Below are 19,444 nucleotides of genomic sequence, written 5' to 3'. Positions count from 1 at the left end.
GATACATGTGATGTTTTTTGCAGCTGTGGTCACATAATCCTAGACAGCGACACTCATGCCATCGCCTCGTGTCAAAGATTAATAGAATATAGACTGACAATCCTACGAGCGTGTAACATTCTCCCCAATACAAACTCATATGATATGGTGACACTATTGCTATCAGCGGCAAACACCCTCGATGACGAGACAACCAGAAGTATATGTAACTTCATTCATATGTTTGTTACGTAAAATTAACTGTAATGTGCTTTAAAACAAACAGACGTCTTGTGGATCTCTTTATACACAATATTCATATGTAAATTATGGTTTATGTAAATAGTACTTGATTCTATGTTTATATATGTGAATGTATATTTGCTGCTTTTTTATATTGTATGTTTCAAAATCACTGAGAAGTGGAAATAAAGAGTATATATATATATATATATGATCATTCTTTAACATCTAACACAAGCATAGGTGAATACATATGAGTATGGGCAATGGAAAATGTTAATAGAAATAAATATATGTACATAACTGTTAGAACTTAGTACCAAAAGTTATTTCAACTAGCCATGGTCTTTGGCAAACAGTATTGTGCAACAACGATTTCTCAAAGATTTTACATTTTCAACTTCTTCTCCATGCTTTTCTTATAAATCTACTAAAACAAATGATACCTGAAGACTGCCATAGCCACTAAAAAACTTATGCATCAACCCAACATTTTATTTTTCCCTGACTTTTCACTGACTTTTCTGAATTTTTCATTTTTCACTGACCATTTTTTTTTTATTCCCCGACTTTTCACTGACCTTGAAAAAAAATCAAATTTCCCTGACTTTTCAAGTTAAGTGGCAACCCTGGTGGAAAGCTTGACTGGCCTAGTACATTCAAAAGATTTGCACACTTTTTATGTTTACCAGACTAAAGGGACAATACTTGGGTTGCAAAAGGAGCTGAAAGCATCAATATTGGTTATACCAATACAGGAAATGATACTTCTGAACGTGCAATCAATCCTCAAAGCATACAAAAGCCGACAATGAGACAATAGAAGAACCTTACCATGAATGGTCTTCTCAAATCTGGACACTGACAGCATGTCTGGCTTCAGAGTAAACAACTGCCCCTTGATAGAGATTTCTGCCTCACTGATAGAAAATAGAAGCAAAAACATTAGAACTTACCAGTAGACACTTATCAATTAAGATTTCCATGGCCAATCTAACTCAAAATCTTGTATCCATGCCTGAATATCACGATAGCTGTTACATTTAAGTATAATTTTAATACCCATAATACTTATCTTGAGCCTCTAATATAATTATATAATATAATAAGTATAGCCAGAAAATCACATAATACCCATAAACAGCATCTAAACATCATCGTTACAACTTTAATACCCTTCAATAGCCTTTAAACATCACTGGAATACACAATATACCAATCAATAGCCTTGAAATATCATCTGGGCACCCATGATACAAATCTACAGCCTCTAAACATCATCTGGGCACCCATGATACAAATCTACAACCTCTAAAGATCATCTAGGCACCCATGATACAAATCTACAACCTCTAAACATCATCAGGGCACCCATGATACAAATCTACAGCCTCTAAATATCATTTGGGCACCCATGATACAAATCTACAGCCTCTAAACATCATCTGGGCACCCATGATACAAATCTACAACCTCTAAAGATCATCTAGGCACCCATGATACAAATCTACAACCTCTAAACATCATCTGGGCACCCATGATACAAATCTACAGCCTCTAAATATCATTTGGGCACCCATGATACAAATCTACAGCCTCTAAATATCATCTGGGCACCAATGATACAAATCTACAGCCTTTAAATATAATCTGGGCACCCATGATACAAATCTACAGCCTCTAAATATCATGTGGGCACCCATGATACAAATCTACAGCCTCTAAACATCATCTTGGCACCCATGATACAAATCTACAACCTCTAAATATCATCTGGGCACCCATGATACAAATCTACAGCCTTTAAATATCATGTGGGCACCCATGATACAAATCTACAACCTCTACATATCATCTGGGCACCCATGATACAAATCTACAGCCTCTAAATATCATGTGGGCACCCATGATACAAATCTACAGCCTCTAAACATCATCTTGGCACCCATGATACAAATCTACAACCTCTAAATATCATCTGGGCACCCATGATACAAATCTACAGACTCTAAACATAATCTGGGCAACCATGATACAAATCTACAGCCTCTAAACATCATCTGGACACCCATGATACAAATCTACAGCCTCTAAATATTATCTGGGCACCCATGATACAAATCTACAGCCTCTTAATATCATCTGGGCACCCATGATACAAATCTCAAACCTCTACACCATTTGGGCACCCATGATACAAATATACAGTCTCTAAACATCATCTGGGCACCCATGATACAAATCTACAGTCTCTAAACATCATCTGGGCACCCATGATACAAATCTACAGCCTCTAAACATCATCTGGGCACCCATGATACAAATCTACAACCTCTAAAGATTATCTGGGCACCCATGATACAAATCTACAGCCTCTAAACATCATCTGGGCACCCATGATACAAATCTACAGTCTCTAAACATCATCTGGGCACCCATGATACAAATCTACAGCCTCTAAACATCATCTGGGCACCCATGATACAACTCTAAAACCTCTAAACATCATCTGGGCACCCATGATACAAATATACAGCCTCTAAACATCATCTGGGCACCCATGATACAAATATACAGCCTCTAAACATCATCTGGGCACCCATGACACACATTTACAGCCTCTAAATATCATCGATAATCAGTACATATCTTGGTAACAATGGAAAACACTGCTTTATCACATCACCGCATTGATATCTGTCTGATATAACGTTGCCCGATATATTTTTTTATATCATGGTCAACAAGAATTTCTTATATCAGTCATGTGGGGAGGATGGTCATATTACTCAGAATCAACTATAAAGTAATCATTTTTAGTAAAATCGAATTAGATTTACCAAAACTAACAATCTGATACCTAGATGTAATATATTTTAAACACAAAATGCAAAACAAACAGCAGAAAACAATATTTTTAAATATTAATTGCGCGTGGTCATTACGTAATTATTAACATGTCAAACGACAAAAGTCATATTCTTTCCCGCTAAAACTGCAGTTTTTAAGTATTTTTTTTCTTTTAAATCGATGATGTAGAGGTATGATAAACAGAAAAACAGGTTATTGCCTGATCTTTTTGTAATATATCAGGCTCGGCGCGAATAAAATGACGTTATATTATTCTAAGCCTCGCTGATATATTACAAAAAGATCAGGCAGCAACCTGTTATTCCTTATATAGCATTAAAAAATAATAGACATATGGTCTCACTAAATACCTACCCTTTTCCCTGCAAAGTTTTATCGATCACATCAACCTCTTCTGATGCCAGACCAGACAGATGCTCACTGATCAGCTTGGCCTCAGTCTTGAACACTTTCCCGATCACACCTTTGTTCACTTTGCACTCAACCACATTGATGTTTTTGTAGGATAAGTAAAGGATTATATTTAGTTATGTTCAAACATTTTGATCAAACTTGACCAAGTTTAAGGCAAAGCTGAGACACCATTTTGAAAAATTGTTTTGAGCAAGTTTCAACAAGTAAAGATAACTATTTTGATTTCTCTTAAGTGTTTAAAAACTTTTTCTTAAATAAGAAGATCTAGTGATCTGATATCATTTTCAACCATACACGATCAAGTTTCTAACTTTACAGACAATACCAATAAAAATGAAATGTTCCATACAAATTGAGAATACAAGTAGTAATTATAATCGAAGGTTGGTAGTTCATTTATAAAGGATATGGGTTCAGCCAGTTTCCTCTCCGCCACCAGCTTCTGTCCAGTGGCTTTAGAATGCTGCGTCAAGTCGTAACAAGATCTGTCTGCACAACCTACACACTCTATCCATCCCTGGACACAAGAACACATGCACGCTTTAATAAATTACTGCTCCACACTTTGAAAGAGAGATGCATATAAAGTTTGTAAATAATCCATATTATATGATATAATAAATTACCAAAAAGATATTTTCATAAGAGCATTGCTACTGGTATTTCACTTCAAGGTTAACAATAAGCTATTCAATAATATTGTTTAATTAATCTGCCAGATTTTAGAAAGGAACTGGTTAAAAAGATTATTTGGGTCACGCTCTGTGAGAAGGGTGTTTACTGCATGTGTGTAAAGTGTCATCCCAGATAAGCCCGCACAGGCTTATCAAGGATGAAACTTTCCGCTTGAACTGGATTTTTGCTAAGAAGAAACTTTTTAACGAAAAAACCATAAAACTCGAGTGTTCCTGATTAGCCTGTGCAGACTGCACAGGCTAATCTGGGATGACACTTTACACACTTGTATTAAACCCTCTTTTTACAGAGCATGGCCAATTTAAATTATGCAACAGCTATTTTTCTACAATTTGCTGTGACAATGTTTGTATTTATGAAGTTGACTTTCATAAAAGTGTTAATACAATTATTTAAAAATTTCTATGAAATTTTGCACAAAACAGTCAACTAGATTATTGTTGGCAATCTGAAGAGATAACTGTCACGAATGCTTGTAGAAATGATGATGTTAAAGTCTGAACAAGCTGCGTTATTCTCACATATGCCTTCAACCTCTAACAGAGACCTTGACCTTAAAGCTAGGAGAGCATGTGCTGCCTTTGACATGCCATCTTCTGCGTGTGATCATTTATGTCTCAAATTACTTTAAAATTCAGTGATTGTTTTACCTAATTGGAGTGTACAAGTATCAGCCCAATTGGGAAAAAAAAATATATAAATTGGGAAAATTCGCGTTGTGAAGTCTTCATATTGGGAAATTGGTGTATGTTTGCTGCCAAATACTTTAAAATTGATACATGTAACTAAATATTGTCAAGTTGTGAATATTATATTAACTTAGGTTCAAGCCATACAGCTGCATAGAGAAACTAAGTAAATGATGCATTTTATATTAAAAAAATTTTTTTTTTTTAGCTTCCTTTTTTTTGACAGCAATTGGGAAATTGTTTTTTTTCTTTTTGGGAAAGTGCAGTTTGCCGGTACTTTATAAAGAAGAAAAACAAATTGCTGAAATTTCCTGACATCTCCCTAAAGTTAGTCTAGACAAGATGTAATGTGATGGACAGACAGACTAATTATCATACTGTGAAATGCCAATGTTACGGCTATATCAGAGCTTCGAAAACCCTGTGGTCTACCAACTAAGAGACTTTCATTAGCAACCCATTATACCTAGCAATGTTTTACCAAGAAAAAAATTAATACTTCAGCTTTTGATTTTGGATTGATCCTGATAATTATACAAATGAATAAATTTGAATAAAGCAAATACTAGAAATATATGAAAAGCCGATGGAAAAGTTCACTTAAATTTTCATCAGCAAAATTAAGGAAGGCATACAAATTTAAGAGCAGTAAATAAAACAAAATCAAGAGAGGCTGAAAACCTACATATGAAGTCTTGAGCTCTGCATCCCAGCAGTCGCATGCGTAGTGGGCCATCTCATTGGGGAGGTGCTGACGGAAGCGGAACTTCTTTGTGTCAATGCCCACCTTGACCAGAAACAGGTAGATCCTGCCCAAGAAGTAGGCAAGGCTCTCATTTGCAATTGTACCCTGAAGAAGACAATGCAGTTGTTATGAATTCTCTGAGCTTACAGGGGCCATGTTTGCTGTTTAATCATTGGCAAGAAGATAATTGTCAGAACTGATATCAGAACTTAAGATTCCAAACAAATGTACACATAATAATAAACAATATCTACCTCAGGGTGAGCTATAACTACTTAAACCCATATACCATGTTATATCCCTTTAGCAAACCACGAAACTCCAAAAACTCTCGCAGGAGAGAAATTCTTGCTCTTATTTGCTTATTTTACAACAGAAGACCTACTTTAAGCAAAAAAATAATTTAAACTAGGTTCACTGCCTCCAAACGGTCAAAGTTTTTTTATATGCCTAAAATAAATACAATTTTAAATTAAATCCATACATAACGCCTCAACATAATCAGCTATTTACAACTGGTGTTAAAATATTCTTGGCATGATATTTTGCAATTCATTGCAGGTTATAAAGAAAATAATAAATCAACCTAAATTAAAATCTTTGAAAATTCTTTATTATCTGAAATCAATCTCATTTGGCATGACCACAACAAAGGCCATTACTAACAATTACCACAAATTATAGTCTATTTTTAGAGGGGCTTTCCCCCAAAAGAGTAATTAAGTTACATGTAGATACATAGTTATCCCCTGCCATAGGCGGAGGGATATTGTTTTCGCGTTGTCCGTCCGTCCATCTTTCCGTCAGTCCGTCCTGCACTTTTGTGTCCGGAGCCATATCTTGGAAGTGCTTTCGGGGATTTCAATGAAACTTGGTATGAGTATATATATATGGATAAGAGGATGATGCACGCCTAATGGCATTGTAAACCATCTGTTAATAACAGAGTTATGGCCCTTGGTATCTTGGAAAAATGCTTTTTTGTGTCTGGAGCAATATCTTGGAAGTGCTTTGGCAAATTTCATTGAAACTTAGTATGAGTATATATATGGATAAGAGGATGATGCACACCAAATGGCATTGTGAACCATCTGTTAATAACAGAGTTATGGCCCTTTGTATCTTGGAAAAATGCTTTTTTGTGTCCGGAGCCATAGCTTGGAAGTGCTTTGGCGGATTTCATTGAAACTTGGTATGAGTATATATATGGATAAGAGGATGATGCATGCCAAATGGCATTGTACACCATTGGATAATAAAGGAGTTATGGCCCTTTGTATCTTGAAAAAATGCTTTTTTGAGTGTCAAATATAACACTTTTGTGTCCAGAAGCATATTGGCGGGGGATATCAATTCAACGAATTTGCTTGTTTATTTTATTTTAAAACTTCTCAGACACTTAAGTGACTCTGTTTGTTATCGTAATCTAGCAATAAAACAAGTTTTCCGGTCTCATCTATATCTGCCTCATCATCTGTGATGTAACAGCTTTAATTAACATCAACATAAATTATTATGATTGTGTTACTTTTACCACTCAATGACCTATTATGTTTATGATCATATCTTGACATGAGTGACAGAGTTATAAATCAATGGTAGAACACAATGTCAGTCTACGCTGATTACATCTACCTATATACTAAATCAGCACAAATCATTATATCTATTTCATTTTCCTAACAAGTGTTCAATTGTGTGGCTAGTTTTGACATTAGGCCCTGGGCAAAATCCTGCTGTAATGAAAAAACATACATCACCTTTAAATTGCAATTGGCAATACAATGTATTTATATCGATGGATTCTACCGGGGCAATTGGATTTATATTACTTTTTAAATTGATTAAAAAACATCGTCTTTGTTACAATTATATACTAGCAAACAGAGTACTTTTTGTAGGACAACAAATGTTAAAACAATGGATATCTGTGCCAGAAAATGTTATTAGAACATTTCAGGATTCAACAAATGACTTTATTGTAATAATAAGCATCAAGGTAAAAACATTTAAGGCCTTCTGCTCATGTGGATGCTTATTTTGTCAACAAACGTCAAACTATAGTATAAACCGGGGTTACCCACTTAGCAACACTTGACATTTAAATATACAGTCATTGAAATCTTATGCAAAACTAGAAATGTATCACAGATACTGATGTCGTTTCAACACACGTTTGGGTACAGACAAATCAACAACATGTTCTACGGTGGACCAACAAGACAAAGTGCCATAATTCAGTCCAAACTGGTGGCAGTCAAATTCTTTTCATTATGATCATACACACATTGAGACCTTGACCATTCACCACTCAAAATGTGCAGATCCATGAGATACACATGCATGCCAAATATCAAGTTGCTATCTTTAATATTACAAAAGTTATGACCAATGGTAAAGTTTTCTGACGGATGGACAGACAGACTGACTGACGGACAGACAGAAAGACAGACAGAGACAGACGGACGGACTAACGGGCAGTAAAACAAGAGCTACGCATAACGGATGCCAACACTCGGCTGCGGCTGCATTTTTGAATAAATGAAAGCTTGTCAGAATTATTTTTTTTAGAGGTCACAGTGACCTTGACCATTGACCTAGTGACCCAAATATGGGTGTGGCGTGTAGAACTCATCAAGGTGCAGCTACATATGAAGTTTCAAAGTTGTAGGTGGAAGCACTTTGATTTTAGAGCCAATGTTCAAAACCTTGACAAAATGTTAAGGTTTTAGCACGTCGCAGATGGCGGACGACACGACACAACGAGCTGGCTTGGGTGTTCTAAAAAACAGCCGAGCTAAAAACTATTTGCCACCCTTTGGGGGCATACAAATTGCATTCATTTCCTTGTCATCTTGTCTTTAATTTAAGGTGCAGTTTAGTCATGGCCATGTATTTTTTAAGCTTAAGATTTCAAACTAAATTATAATTTATACAATCTTTGATAACACAGGGCCCTACCCTTTTTCTTTTTGAATCCCAGCCCCTGTTTTATATCCCCATAGTTGTCGTCCCTATTTACATATGAGATTGTCTATAGTTGTGTTTTCTTTACTGGCCCTTCCCCCTCAAACTGTCCCCAGTAATAAAGCAGGAACACACAGAGGTAACACATTTTGAACCATAACTTTTTTGTTTTCTTAGAAAATGGCCCTTTTTCACAGTTTTGAAAAGTTTGTGGCTTATTTATTTTTCTTTAATTTACAAAAGTTTGCCACTCATTTTTTCATAAATTGAGAGGCATAAGGCAGCTTCACAAAGACAGTACAAAAATGTCAACACCTTAGCACACCTACTACTCAAGATTCTCTATCATCCAGACTACTTACAACACCTTTGCACACCTACTACGCAAGATTCTCTATCATCCAGGCTACTTACATCTGCAACTGCCTGGCCCAGGGTTTTCTCCTGTGGCCCCTTCCCATCCATCTGTAGAGTGCCAGAAAACAGCGCCACCTTGAGGTCACGCACAAGGTCAAACTTGGGGAACGTATCCTTCTCGTGTGGGTCCACAAAGTACTCAATCTCAGCCATTGTGAACTCTCTGATGAAGAAAAAAAAGCAGATTAGCCAAGCTGGTTTGTATGAGGGTCAAGAGGGGTGTTGAGGAAAAATTAATCTTAAACATTTTTGTTAAATGCTTGGTTTTATTGTTCCACATACATGACAGAAGTACCAGTACATATTTAGAAAAAGTTTGCCTCAATGCTTGAATATAGTAATATAGCAATGTATTCCACTAGACAAATTCAAATATGTGTTGAAGAAAAGAAAATTGTAACATAGGAAATTCAGTCATTATTTTGCCACCAAACGAAAATAGGTAAAAGCACTTCATTGAAGAAATTATTCCTGCAAAGTTTGCTTAAAAGTTTTTTACAGATTGGTGAAACATCATCAAAAGTGGAAATATTCCTGCAAAGTTTGCTACAAAGTGTTCAACACACTGGTAAAACATCATCAAAAGGGGATATATTTCTGCCAAGTTTTCTTGTCAGAGTTACCCATACCTGACTCTGATAAGCCCAGATCTAGGAGAGATCTCATTCCTGAAGGCAGATCCAATCTGGGCCCCACCAAAAGGCAACTTGCCTCCATTGAACTCCAGGAGGCGCTTGAAATTGACAAAGATACCCTGAGCAGTCTCGGGGCGTAGGTACCTGCAATAGGTTGGTAGGGTATGCAAGCACATCATTACAAAGTCTATGTTAGAAATACAGGGTGTACAAATCTTAAAATTGATTAATATCAAGTGACACACACAAATTAGGACCTTTTTATTAAGAGCCATCTTGACACCCAAATGAATCTTTTTTGACAAACATCAAAAGACACTAAAATTGAGACTACACGTGATTTCAATATTATATTAACTAGATTTCAACATATAGAGCTTGACTTTAATTGAGATTAATTCAATGCTGATTCTTATTTTAAAAAATTCCTTTTAGGAACCCTTCAATTGCGTCCCATTTCGGAAAAATATATACTTTTTTCAATAAGGAATGGGTCCTCCTACCAGACCCAAATTTGAACGAAAAAAACAACACTGGCCAGGCGTACTCTGCTTAAATTCATTTGGGGTTGGGTGAGGTGGGAGGCTAAAACATCATTTTACTAGCCCAATGTATACACACTCTGCTCAAATTCATTTGGGGTTAGGTGAGGTGGGAGGCTAAAACATCATTTTTAATAGCCCAATGTAAGTGTAAAGTAGTATGGGTTAATTGAGTACTTATATATTATTACACACACACACACGCACAATCACACATTCACATACCCTTTGAGGGTCCCAGTAGGTCCAATGGCTGTGGCAAACATCAGATTGAAGTCTATAGGGTCAGAGATGTCATTCCCAGTCACTGGGGACTTGATATTGAACTTCTTCAAGGTTTCACCCATCTCATGTTTATTCATGTTGTCAATCTAGAAACAAACAAAAAACAATATCTCTCAGTTGCAGCCTTGGACAGAGAGTATTTTCATTTTCTACAAAAATAATACCCCTTTGAAACAATATAAAACAAGAGCACCGCCTTGCGGGTGCAGACCGCTCATCTATTTTCTTTTTAAAGGTGAAGGGACTCTCAATTTCAATCACAAAGGAGGGAGGGGTGGAGTGAAGAGGGGTGTTTAGTGTGGGGGTGTGGATATTTACTACATTATCTTCCAAAAATGCAAAAAAAAAATTAAAAAAAAAAAAAATAATTCGGGGTGGGGGGGGGTGGGGGTGGGGGATTCTTGGGTGCAATGGTTGGACGGTATTTCAAAAAATAAAATAATAAAAATAAATATTTGTGTTTTTTTAACCGTTTCAAAAAAAATATAATTGGGGGGGGGGGGGGGTGGGGTTGGTATAGTGTGAGGGTGTGGTGGTCATTTGTGAGATGATCTTAAAAAAAAAATAGGGGGAGGATTCGGGGGGGGGGAGGGGGGGAGGGCACGGGGGATGGTTTGGATCGAGTCTATTGTGGTATGTAAGGTAATAGTAGTTTTGTGAAAGTATCAATCAAATCTAATCATAAATAAAGAAGTTATGGCAATTTTAACAAAATTTAAAGGTCAAGGTAAAATTCAACTTGCCAGGTACAGTAACCTCATGACAGCATTAAAGTATTTGAAGTTTGAAAGCAATAGCCTTGATACTTTAGAAGTAAAGTGGATCAAAACACAAAATTTAACCATATATTCAAAGTAACTAAGTAAAAAAAGGGCCATAATTCCTTAAAAATGACAACCTGAGTTATGCAACTTGTCCTTTTACTGTACCCTTATGATAGTTTGCGAGTGTTCCAAGTATGAAAGCAATATCTATGATACTTTAGGGGTAAAGTGGACCTAAACACAAAACTTAACCAAATTTTCAATTTTCTAAGTATAAAAAGGGCACATAATTCTGTCAAAATGCCAGTCAGAGTTACATATGATAGTTAGTAAGTGTTGCAAGTATGAAAGCAATAGCTTTGATACTTAAGGAATAAAAGTGGACCTAAACACAAAACTTAACCAAAATTTTCAATTTTCTAATTATAAAAAGGGCACATAATTCTGTTAAAATGCACGCCAGAGTTATCTAACTTTGCCTGCCCAGTCCCCTCATGATAATTAATAAGTGTACCAAGTTTGAATACAATAGCATTGATACTTTCTGAGAAAAAAGGACCTAAACGCAAAACTTAACCGGACGCCAACGCCGACGCCAAGGTGATGACAATAGCTCATAAATTAAAAAAAAAAAATAGATGAGCTAAAAACACTCATAAACATGTATTTCCTTTTTTACTTAAGTTTCATTTATTCCATCAGATTCAGTAATCCTACTATTTGGACTTATATCATTTTGAAACCTGGATTAATTATCTGTTTTGAACAAATCCTATCAAGTGTATGTTGTTTATTGATTCAACAAACTAGAAATTTAGTTTTTTTTTCATATTAAACTATTATGCTAGTAAAAATTTAGCAACAATTACTACGCGTGATGTGCAAACGTATATAACTGTGAAACTGCTCACATTGAAACTGTTTGTTGGTGTGTAAAGTCTTTTAGAAGATGTGTATTATAAATAATACCAAAAAAAGAAGTTACGTAATTTTCTATCAAAATGATTACTGAGCAAATTTATATGAAAGATTACTTTTTTTGTGCTAAGGTGCCTTCTTTGAAAAGGTCCGTAAATAAGGAAATATCTGATTGGAAAACATCATCTTGCCTTATTTGTATTGAACAGAAGTTAACATTTCAAGATGAACAGTCAGTTTTGCTCGATTGGTCATTGACGGCTCGGGTACTACTTACATGTACCCCGGGTACTCTTTAGTATACTTACATGTACCCCGGGTACGGTAAATATACTTAATCGTGCCCGGTTAATATTAGACTGTACCCAAGTATTTCCGCCCCAAATCCGATGTCGTAAAACGCGCTACCGATTATCTTAAATAAAACTTCTCTTTTTAAAAAATCTGCATCAACATGCTTTTTGAGTATGAGTTTCCATAATATAGATGTCATTTTACATAAAATTGACATATATGTAAATATACTTAATTCCAAAAAAATAGCCAACAACGACCGATTTAGCGTAAAATTTCCGTACAGGGGGTACATGTAAGTATACTTAAGAGTACCCGGGGTACATGTAAGAAGTACCCGAGCCGACAATGACCAATCGAGCGTCAGTTTTAGCTCTCAAGTGTCAGATTATGAAGTAGTTGGCTACCACATTTACTGGTAGCATTGTCAATGCAATTCACAGTTTAAACAAAAATACATTTAGAGGAATATATGAACATTCTTGAACTAAATCATATGGTGGAATATTTTTCTTTCATTCAAAGCAGACCAATGTCAAATAAATCAAATCCATTGGCAAAAAAACTTGGTAAGAACTAACTTCATATAACCAACAACAACAACAACATTTATTTAGCAGTAAAGCTTATACAAGCTCATAGCCTAACCACGTAACCACTACTACCAACTGTTGTACGCACAAATGGTAAACCATTTGATGTATCTGAAAACTTAAAGCAGATACTGATTTTTCACTATAAATTATTCTCTCATAACCTATCCTCATACTTACAGTGGGCAATATTTTCCTTATATCCTCCTTGGTTTCATCAGGCACTTTCTTATCAGTCAACATCTTTTCAAGAGTATCTAAAATAATAACAAAATTATCCCCATACAGTGATACACATGAGTGTATTTGTTAATAATCTGGCGAGCAATTATTCATAGCATATTAGTAAGCCTCCTGTTACCAGAGCTTTGATTTAAATACTGCTACCCACAAAACAAATACCCCTCAACGCAACTCCTCAGTGGAGCAGATGGGACATTTATGAGCTCAAATCAAATATAACAACATGCCTTAACATCATTGAGTTTTAGATATTGTTGCTGGTTTATTATAGGTTTACTGGCAAATTAATTTCATATTAAATAATCTCAAAAATTAAGTTAGTAGTAGTTATTCATTATAAGTGCGTTTTATCCCCCAAAACTACAGCCTCATACGGGCTGTGTCCCAATAGCAAAAAGTTACATTTTCCCCAACAATCTGACCAAAATTTTCAAAAAAAAAGATGTCAAACTTTTTCATTTATATTAATTATTGGTTTATTGAGTATATTATAAAGTGATTTAATAACATACCACTTTATAATATAAATTAAACAAGAGCACTGCATAACAGGTGCCAAAGCTCAGCTGCGGGTGCAATTTTGAATAAATGAAAGCTTGTCAATTATTATTTTTTTAGGTCACAGTGACCTTGACCTTTGACCTAGTGACGCAAAAATGGGTGTGGCATGTAGAACTCATCAAGGTGCATCTACATATGAAGTTTCAAAGTTGTAGGTGGAAGCACTTTAAGATTTTAGAGCAAATGTAAAAGTTTAAGCACGACGCCCGAGGCCGAGCTGGCTATGACAATACCTCGGGGTTTCTCCAAAAACAGCAGAGCTAAAAATTATGTTAATCATGCAAGTTTATATTGGAAGTCTGTTATTTATAATCATATGAATAATACTTTATTTTTCCTAATGTCATGGTTTATCGTGCTTTTTTTACCAATCCAAAAGGCATAGGCTGTAAAATATACAGCAAAAAACACAGACTGATTATACTAATATTTTAAGAATCAATCTTATAAGTAAGTAAGTAAAGACTGACAATTATTTGAAGTACATTTTAAGTTAAGACTGGTCTTCTATTGACATGCCCAAAGGAAGGTTGTTTTTTTACTTCTATATTTGTTGCTTTCAAAAGGCTTAATCCCATACAGAGTGATTATTTCAAATGATTTCACAAAAATGAGGTTCATTCAGCTTTCACACCTAAACATCATTTTTTTCCACAAATACAAAATATAAAATCCCCCGCCCCCCAAATGAGGGCTATAGGCTGCATTCCCTAGAAGTGATGTTTTATTTACAAAATTCAGAAAATAACAATATTCTTCCAACAAATATAAGACTTACAGCTGCATCCCCTAGCCTAAAACTTCATTGCCGTAAACTCGGCTGCATCCTCAGGCTGTGACAAAAACAACCTGCAAGTACTGACAGGGTACTCACTTTCGATGAGGTGATCAGCTCGGAAGCATTCTCCGTTCTTCAGATCCTTGACCATGTAGTCCTGGAAACGATCCACGTGGCCAGACGCCCTGCAAAATAATTTCAGGTATTGCAATAGTTTTTGAAAACCAGGTGGAAAATTAGCCTTGTCTTAAAATATCCATTTGATAAAATAACAAGGGACAAAATTGTCACAAAACCAGGTTTTCATTGTGAAAAAAAAATCTGATAAAGGGAGAAAACTCAAACTGAACTTTTGAAATGACCAAAAAAAATTAACCCCCTTTGTAAGTTTTTTTTTTTTTTTTAAATCTATTTTTAGTCGTGGCGACCTTGACATTGGAGATATTGACGTGATTCTTTCGTGGGACACACCGTCCCATGATGGTGAACAAATGTGCCAAATGATTTTAAAATCTCACAATGAATGACATAGTTATGGCCAGGACAAGCTCATTTATGGCCATTTTTGACCTTTGAACTCAAAGCGTGACCTTGACCTTGGAGATATCGACGTAATTATTTCGCGTGACACACCGTCCAATGATGGTGAACAAATGTGCCAAATGATTTTAAAATCTGACGATGAACGACATAGTTATGGCTCGGACAAGGTCATTTATGGCCATTTTTGACCTTTGAACTCAAAGTATGACCTTGACCTTGGAGATATCGACGTAATTATTTCGCGCGACACACCGTCCAATGATGGTGAACAAATGTGCCAAATGATTTTAAAATCTGACAATGAACGACATAGTTATGGCCCGGACAAGCTTATTCCGCCAGCCAGCCAGCCAGCCCGCCAGCCAGCCAGCCAGCCAGTCCGCCCGCATTCGCCAATCTAATAACCAGTTTTTTCCTTCGGAAAACCTGGTTAAAAAACCTGGTTAAAAACCTGGTTAAAAATTGAGGCATTCTAATACCAATTTCAAAGTTCCTCAATGTTATTTGAATATTGTGCAAATGTTGCCTTCTTTTAATTCATTTGAACAACTAATTGATAGAAGTGTGCACATACTCCTGTTTTTTAAATACTGAAGTTTAAACATGGTAAAACAAGCAAATTTGTTGAATTGATATCCCCCGCCAATATGCTTCTGGACACAAAAGTGTTATATTTGACACTCAAAAAAGCATTTTTTCAAGATACAAAGGGCCATAACTCCATTATTACAATATTGTGTACAACGCCATTTGGCGTGCATCATCCCCTTATCCATATATATACTCATACCAAGTTTCAATGAAATCCTCCAAAGCACTTCCAATATATGGCTCCGGACGGACGGACAAAGCCAAAACAATATCCATCCGCCGATGGCTGGGATAAAAAAAAACACATCAATATGAAACAAAGCAGGATTTGGGCGTCTATTCAAATAACTTTTGTAACACCCCTTGTAGTTTCATCATACTACAAAATCATCCTTCAATTCATTGAGGATGATGCCCTTAATAAAACTCTTCTATTTTTAAGAACCATCCATCTTAAACTTGAAGGATAACTGACAAACTGTTAACTGTAAATTCTGACTGTTAACTGTAAATTCTGAAGTTGTGGCCATTTTAAAGTTGTCATCCCAGATGAACATTCTTAAGTTTTCTCCAAAAACTGGTCTAGCAAAAAGTTGTTTCATTCCAAAGCTTAAAATGTTTTTGCACACAAATGATAACATTTCTCTCAAATATGAGGGCAAAGCAACCGAGAAAGGAAAACAATTTAAATAGGATGAGGATGACAACATGTCTAGCAGGGGTTTCACTGGCCCCAAAAAACTGTCGCCACTTTTTCGCGATGTAAACTTTTCGATTAATCTGACCTTATTAATGACAATCATTTAAAGAAACCTTACAACTAAGACTCTAGGATGAAAACAGGCCAATGATGAAAAAGGCCTAGGATCAAAATTGGTCTAAGATGAAAATAGGCCAGTGCTTTCCAGAAGATTTTTGTCAGGCGCACCTGGGCTGACAGGGGTGGTTTGGCAGGGGTGTCCCCTCCCGACGTTGATTTTTTTAAAATTAATGTGTCGATTCACGCTCTGTGGTGCGTTATAACTCAAAGAAAAACAGCGTCAAAAGACGTCATTTGGTGCGCTATGACTCTTCAAGAAAATCCCCCAGTCATTTATAAAATATATATATTTTTTTATATTGTTTAATTGTTTAAAAACTTTCCCGCACAGATAGTAAAATCCCGACTCAAACGATTCCCCAATACATCCGTTTCAACCCGATTCTATTACTGTATACCGTAATAACTCTATGTTTTCGGACACTAAAAAATATTTTTTTTTTTTGTCCGAAAACTTAGATACGAAAAATATTCACAAAATACAGGTGTCCGAAAACTTAGAGTCGAAAATTGAAGTGTCCGAAAATAGCGTCAATTGTATCAACGACTACCGGTAATAGAACGCGCTTGTAAAATACCATGCCGTATAGTAAAAATTACAGTTATATATGTTTGCACTGCATTTTAAATAATTTTAAATGCTTAATTTATTTAACAGAAAGTTACTACAAGGTTGTACTTTGACCAACGAGTTCAGAAATGAGCATGTGATGTACCGATACTCGCTAGTATGAACCTGTAATTAACGCAATAAAAAAAGCAAACTATGAATTTTTCGTTTGTTCATTTCAGATAGTTGTTGTCTAATACCTTCCATTGTTCGTAAAACATACAATAGGGTGCATCACACTTTGAAGCGTTTAGTATTTGTCAAGGGGTCGTAACATTGCGGTAGATAATTGAACAGTTAATTGACACTACCCCTGGTAATTGTCATAACGCTTATGCTATCGGAGGAAACCATTGTTTAATACCGGTTTACAAGATTTTTTACCCAATAACGCAAATGTAATGGTCCGTTGCCCTCGGGCATGCACCTGCCATGTTTGATGAAATAAATCTGGTTGTAAAACCCCATGATCGAAGTGTCATTAGATATCGAAAACAGGACCGAAATTTAGTAAAATAGCGCTGTAAAATCTACTGTATGAAAACTTAGAGACATTAATTATGGACAAAAACTCGTGTGTCCGAAAATTAAGAGTCACGGAAAATAAATATTTTTGCTAAAACAAGGGGTGTCCGAAAACTTAGAGTGTCTGAAAACATAGAGTAATTACGGTACTTACTTCTTTTCAAAATTCTATTTATTACCCCATAATCCAGTTTATTCCGTTTTTATAAATCACTTTCTGGTAAATATTTACGATAAAAGTTCTCAATTATTTCTTTAACACAAACCTTTCCATTTTTCTATAGTATCAGATATATTTTAAGTGACTATTTATAGATTTGATGAAATATTGCCTCTGAACATGCGTCAATCCCCTGCGTGTTGTGTGCTTGTTAAAACGCTCAATACAGTCGCACATTACACATGATGCGACGTTGTAAGTGCTGCATAATTTTTGCGCTCTTTTTAATTGAGAAAAAGATTTGACACAAAACAAATGTGCACTGCTAATTTGAAGCAAAACTATTTTAACGTTGTGGTAACATTTACATTCGGAAGTGTGTTTCGGATTAAAACGCGTTAACATCGATTTACGGGAATGGGTTTCGGATTACAAATTTAATTATTCCCATTTGAGATTTCAACAAATATTAACAGTTGCGTTATGAATTCAACGATAATTTGTTTAAACACTTTACGAGTCGAATAAATGTTTTGACGGAATTATGCATAAAATTCACGTTGTCCACGCATTACGTTTCGAATAAATGTCAGAAAAACGAGATGAATCAGTTCTATAAATGGACATGATGAAATATACATGTACTGGAATAAAAATGTTATCGCATAATTGTAACTGAGAGTTATTTGCACAACTAACTCGCTATAACTAATTAATTGTTTACCACTTGCAATTAATTTCTCGTATTAATAATGAGTCATAGGTGACAATTGTTTACAGTAAAAAGGTGTGTTGATGATGCCCGAAACCGTCTTTAATGTACTGTACTGTACTAGTTACCGGTTTTATATTACGTAAATGGTTTAACTTCTTGCTAATCAAGCTGCGATAAACTCTTGCTTCATGCCCGACGTCAATAAAAAAAAAAATTGTCGAAAGTTAACCCCGCCCTCATAAGCATTCGCGTAACCGATTGGACAATGAACATCACAGTTTGACGTATGGAAAGTAACTTATACATCCTTGTCAGCATTTAAATGACTGTGTAATGTGGCTAGAATAATCGATACGTGCGTCTTATCAGTGGATTTCCATTACCCCATGTGGTGTTTATGGCGATTACTTGTGAAAGTAGGTACCGAGTGCTCTTTTAAAACAGGGAATATTGATACACTGATAAAAAAACCTTGATTTTGTTTGACAATCTCCACTTTCTTTTACTGAAAAATACACTGATCGGAAAATTTCAAGCGCCCCGGGACTCTGATTTCGAAATTCAAGCGCCCCGGCGATGGATCGTTAAATGGCATGTGGAAAGCCCTAAAACAGGCCTAGGATGAAAAAAAGTCTTATAAAAGTATAATCTGCATCGCAATGTTCTTATGTTGTTACTTGAGTACAGCCTCAGGTGTCAGCATGGCGGTGTCAACCTCCAGCAGGTTCTCCTCCAGGACAAAGAAGTTCCTCCAGGCCTGAAGCAGGTTAGCCTTCACAGCACACCCCATGGGGCCGAAGTCGTAGAAGCCATTCACCCCTAGTGAGAGGGAAACCAGCAATGTAA

General features: G+C 35.8%; 1 protein-coding gene and 1 long non-coding RNA gene across 8 annotated transcripts in view; both read right to left on the bottom strand.

Moving 5' to 3' along the window:
- LOC127855831 (glycine--tRNA ligase-like) overlaps positions 1-19,444 on the bottom strand; it is a 254,818-nt gene that overhangs the window by 230,333 nt on the left and 5,041 nt on the right. For 5 of the 7 annotated variants that reach the window (XM_052391650.1, XM_052391646.1, XM_052391645.1 and 2 more), the window contains exons 4-13: positions 19,276-19,417; positions 14,731-14,819; positions 13,233-13,309; positions 10,424-10,569; positions 9,651-9,800; positions 9,019-9,184; positions 5,578-5,742; positions 3,918-4,024; positions 3,448-3,594; positions 1,057-1,142 (exon numbers count right to left, since the gene is read on the bottom strand). In XM_052391650.1, the coding sequence (XP_052247610.1) occupies positions 1,057-1,142; positions 3,448-3,594; positions 3,918-4,024; positions 5,578-5,742; positions 9,019-9,184; positions 9,651-9,800; positions 10,424-10,569; positions 13,233-13,309; positions 14,731-14,819; positions 19,276-19,417 (1,275 nt within the window). The remainder of the gene's footprint in view (positions 1-1,056; positions 1,143-3,447; positions 3,595-3,917; positions 4,025-5,577; positions 5,743-9,018; positions 9,185-9,650; positions 9,801-10,423; positions 10,570-13,232; positions 13,310-14,730; positions 14,820-19,275; positions 19,418-19,444) is intronic. The other 2 variants (XM_052391647.1, XM_052391651.1) reach the window with 2 other exon arrangements.
- LOC127855850 (uncharacterized) lies at positions 15,167-15,613 on the bottom strand. Its single transcript, XR_008037777.1, has 2 exons — positions 15,393-15,613; positions 15,167-15,230 (listed from the first exon to the last, which is right to left on the bottom strand). It is a non-coding gene; the product is annotated as an uncharacterized LOC127855850 (long non-coding RNA).

This window comes from Dreissena polymorpha, chromosome 13, assembly GCF_020536995.1.
Source record: "Dreissena polymorpha isolate Duluth1 chromosome 13, UMN_Dpol_1.0, whole genome shotgun sequence".
Lineage (NCBI taxonomy): Eukaryota > Metazoa > Mollusca > Bivalvia > Myida > Dreissenidae > Dreissena > Dreissena polymorpha.
The sequence above is the reverse complement of the archived record's forward strand: the minus strand, read 5'-3'. Positions and strand labels throughout refer to the sequence as shown.